This window comes from Corylus avellana, chromosome ca9 (genome assembly GCF_901000735.1).
Source record: "Corylus avellana chromosome ca9, CavTom2PMs-1.0".
Lineage (NCBI taxonomy): Eukaryota > Viridiplantae > Streptophyta > Magnoliopsida > Fagales > Betulaceae > Corylus > Corylus avellana.
The window spans coordinates 19,762,291-19,765,871 of NC_081549.1; the positions used below are offsets into that span (position 1 = coordinate 19,762,291).

At 35.5% G+C, this 3,581-nt stretch overlaps 1 protein-coding gene across 1 annotated transcript; it reads left to right on the top strand.

The window, feature by feature from the left end:
- Positions 1-1,915: 1,915 nt before the first annotated feature.
- LOC132162439 (zinc finger protein 10-like) lies at positions 1,916-2,845 on the top strand. The gene has a single exon (XM_059572680.1). The coding sequence runs from the start codon at positions 1,916-1,918 to the stop codon at positions 2,843-2,845; it is 930 nt and encodes a 309-aa protein (XP_059428663.1).
- The last annotated feature ends 736 nt before the right edge of the window (positions 2,846-3,581 follow it).

Consider the following 3,581-nt stretch of genomic DNA (forward strand, 5'->3'; position numbering starts at 1 on the left):
TAGAGAATAAATAAATAAACAAATTAATATTCTAGATGTATAGATATATAATTAAATGTATCAACTAACCGGCCGCATATGTTGTGTTTGTCGAATTCATATGAGGTTTGCAGGTCTTATAAAATAAATGTAACAAGTATGTTTTATATATTTTTATAAAAATAATATGGGTAGCTATCATATTAATATTACTAGACTGATCAATTTACGTATGCATACATATATACTAATGATAATAAACTATAATTTATACTAATGACAATAAAAATTAATTTTTTATGCCAATTAACATTAATTGTTTGTTAATGCATATTTGTTTATATCAAAATTATTGTTAATTTTTTTTTTATTAAAAAAAGTTTTTGACATGTGGAATTGACACGTCAAAAGTTTTTGACGTGTGAAATTTACACGTCAAAAGTTTTTGACGTGTCAAATTGACACGTCAAAAGTTTTTGACGTGTCGATTCCACACGTCAAAAACTTTTGACGTGTCAATTCCACTCGTCAAAAAACTTTTGACGTGTAAAAAAAGACACGTCAACAAAATTTTTTTTGACGTGCTTGCTTAGACACGTCAAAAGTTTTTGACGTGGCAAACATAAGTTACTGTTTGCCACGTCAAAAAACACACATTTTTTTGTAGTGCATGTAATTAGAATGCGACATGCATGCATGCATGTTACATGCATCATGATTTTCTTTCGTCATGTGACATGAGGGAGGAAAGATATGAGACTAGCCAGGAAGTTTTCGACACATTGGGCAAATGTCATTTTGTCCTTCTCTTCTTTTTTTTAGTTTAAAAAGAATGGCCTAACTGGGAGTTAAAGAAATTTTAATCAATTTTTTCTCTAAACAATGTGCTGCCAATTGATCAATGCATGCATGCCAGACTTTTGCTTCTCATCAAGCACAGCAGAGCTCGAATAGATCAGTTTCCTTAAATTACCAGAGTAAATATTTTGAATTTAAACATTTTTTTTTTTTGTTATTAACCTCTTATTTTAATTAAATATTTTAAATTATAAGACTCATTTATTATAATGAGATCGTACATAAAAACGAGTGGTATATATAATATAAATTAAATGATTAAATACATCAATTTTTATCCGTTTAAACTGTTAATATATATATTATTAGTGATTTAACAAGTTTGTCCTGTGTTCGGTGTGTTATTCTATATATATGGTGTAGTTGTAACTAGGCTGTGATTTCAAAACCAATCGGCTTCTACCATTCCAGAAGCACTCTTAGCGATCTTTCTGGGATCAAAGAAAAGAAGTGAGTTGGATAGATGATGGGAAGAATATAATTTTTACTAAATGCTCTATTGATCTCGAAGACACTATGGAAACCATATCTGCATATATATATATAGGTAAACGATACTAGTGTTAGGTCTTCCAATGTGACATGTGACCACATATGGTGCAGTACTGTTAAACCATCATGCCACCTCTTTTGCAGGATTTGGCTGACAAGATTTCAGTCAGATAATTGCAGTTTGTCTCTAAGCACTCCTCATACTGCACAGGTATATAGACTCATTGATTAAGAGTGTAGGACCCCACCCCAGTGATTATATAAACCGTTTGCTTCCCGGACTCAAAGAAAGTTTCTGGAAAAAAAAAAAATAAAATAAAAAAAATGGACAACCCAATTCAGCGAGTGATTGACTGCGTTGGAAGCCAACCACAAAACCCCAAAAAAGTAGCTACAGTACACAAGCTAAGACAAGCAAGGAAGAGTACCCACCACTTCACCTTCCAAACAACTCCCTCTATCTCTATGGCCTCGTAGACTCCATGTAGTTTTCAAATTCCAACTTTGACATAGACTGACTTCATTACGTCTATTTTTCCTCTTTCTTAATATTCCTTGAAGGTGATCATCAGCAGATTGTGGTGCAATGGAAGAAGCTGCAGAGTATCGAATGTGGGCGAAGAGGAAGCATGGTTTGAACCCTTTATACAATAATAATTCATGGGAAGAACAAGCTTTCGCGGAAGATGCAGCGGGTGGTGCTCTAGGAGGGTGCGTATGGCCTCCACGTTCATATTCTTGCAGCTTTTGCAGAAGGGAATTCAGGTCAGCACAAGCTTTAGGGGGTCATATGAATGTCCACAGGAGAGATAGAGCTAGGCTAAAGCAGTCTCCACCTTCCTTCAATGAAACCCTCCATCATAACCATCAAAATCATCATCACAACCCCATCCAGAATAATAATTCCTTTACATCTTCTTTGGGTATTCATCAGTACCCATCTCAGGTTTGTACTTTGGTTTATAACCCTAACCCTAATTCTCCTGATCATCATCATCATCATCCTGGTATTGTGGCATGTCCATCCTCATCATCATCTAGGGTTTCGGCTCCACCAAATATTATCCGTCTTCATTCTTCTTCTATTGTCCAAGAACACCAAAAGAGCTCCCCTAATATTTCTCCCCCTCCATTGTGGTCAAATTTGGTTGCGGACAAATACTTTTGCAATATTTCCGATCTGAAAACCGAGGAAGAGAAAAATTCTAGAATTCTAGAATCAGGGTGTAGGGCTAAGGGGGATTATGTGACACCTGATTTGTCTGTGAGCTTGAATTTAGTTGTCTGTCGAAGTCATCATAGTGTTTCAGGTGGTAAGGAGGAGAGTACTGGCAGTTGCAAGAGAAGGAGAAGTGATGCATCACCGTTACCTTTCTTCCCAAAGCCAAGATCAGTTGATGATCATAGCCAACATGATCTCCAATCAAAGGTACTTGAAATAAGCCCCAACTCTATAGAGGACTTAGATCTTGAGCTCAGGCTTGGCGATCGACCTCAGGAAAGGTACAAGTGTTGAACCTCTCAGTGTTAAAAATGAAGGAACTTCTTCTCTGTTGCTTGATTTCCCCCACCTTTTGCTTTTCCGTTTTCCCTTTGATATAGAGGTCAAGGCCTCTTTTGCTTGGAGTTTGACCAACCGACTTTCTTGAGATTTCATAAATTTGCTGGGTGTAACAATAACAAGATGTATATGATCACATAAAGCATGAAAACAATACAAATATATATATATATCAGCATGTGCTTAGTCATAGTACTAATGATAACTTCATATTTGTTGTTTTAGTCGATTATCACGAAAAGGTATTTTGGAAACTCTAAACTAGAGATCCATATCATTTCTTCCTTCCTTCCAAGTTCCAACACTTGATTCACTTTTACCTTGTAATTTGTTGCCAGTTTTACTATTATATTTCATGACTTGACAAGCAGCACCATATAATATTAGTCGATTTAGGGTTTCACAGGCAATATATATCTCTTTGTTGCCATCAATTAACTCATTGCCTTGTTGAGATGGTTTATCCTGATTCCAACGTCTTCACAGAAAAATTCTATTTTCAATTTGTAACTTTAGGATTTCAGGTTTGAAAATGGATCATGACACCTTTCAGATCAGATCTGCCGATGTGTGCTGTGGTAATTAAAAATGTTAAATCTGTCATAGATGAGTGCACGTCGAGAAACTAGGTTAAGATGGAATGTCTGATATATGACTGGGTGGGTGGATTAGTGTTTGAGCAGTAATACTA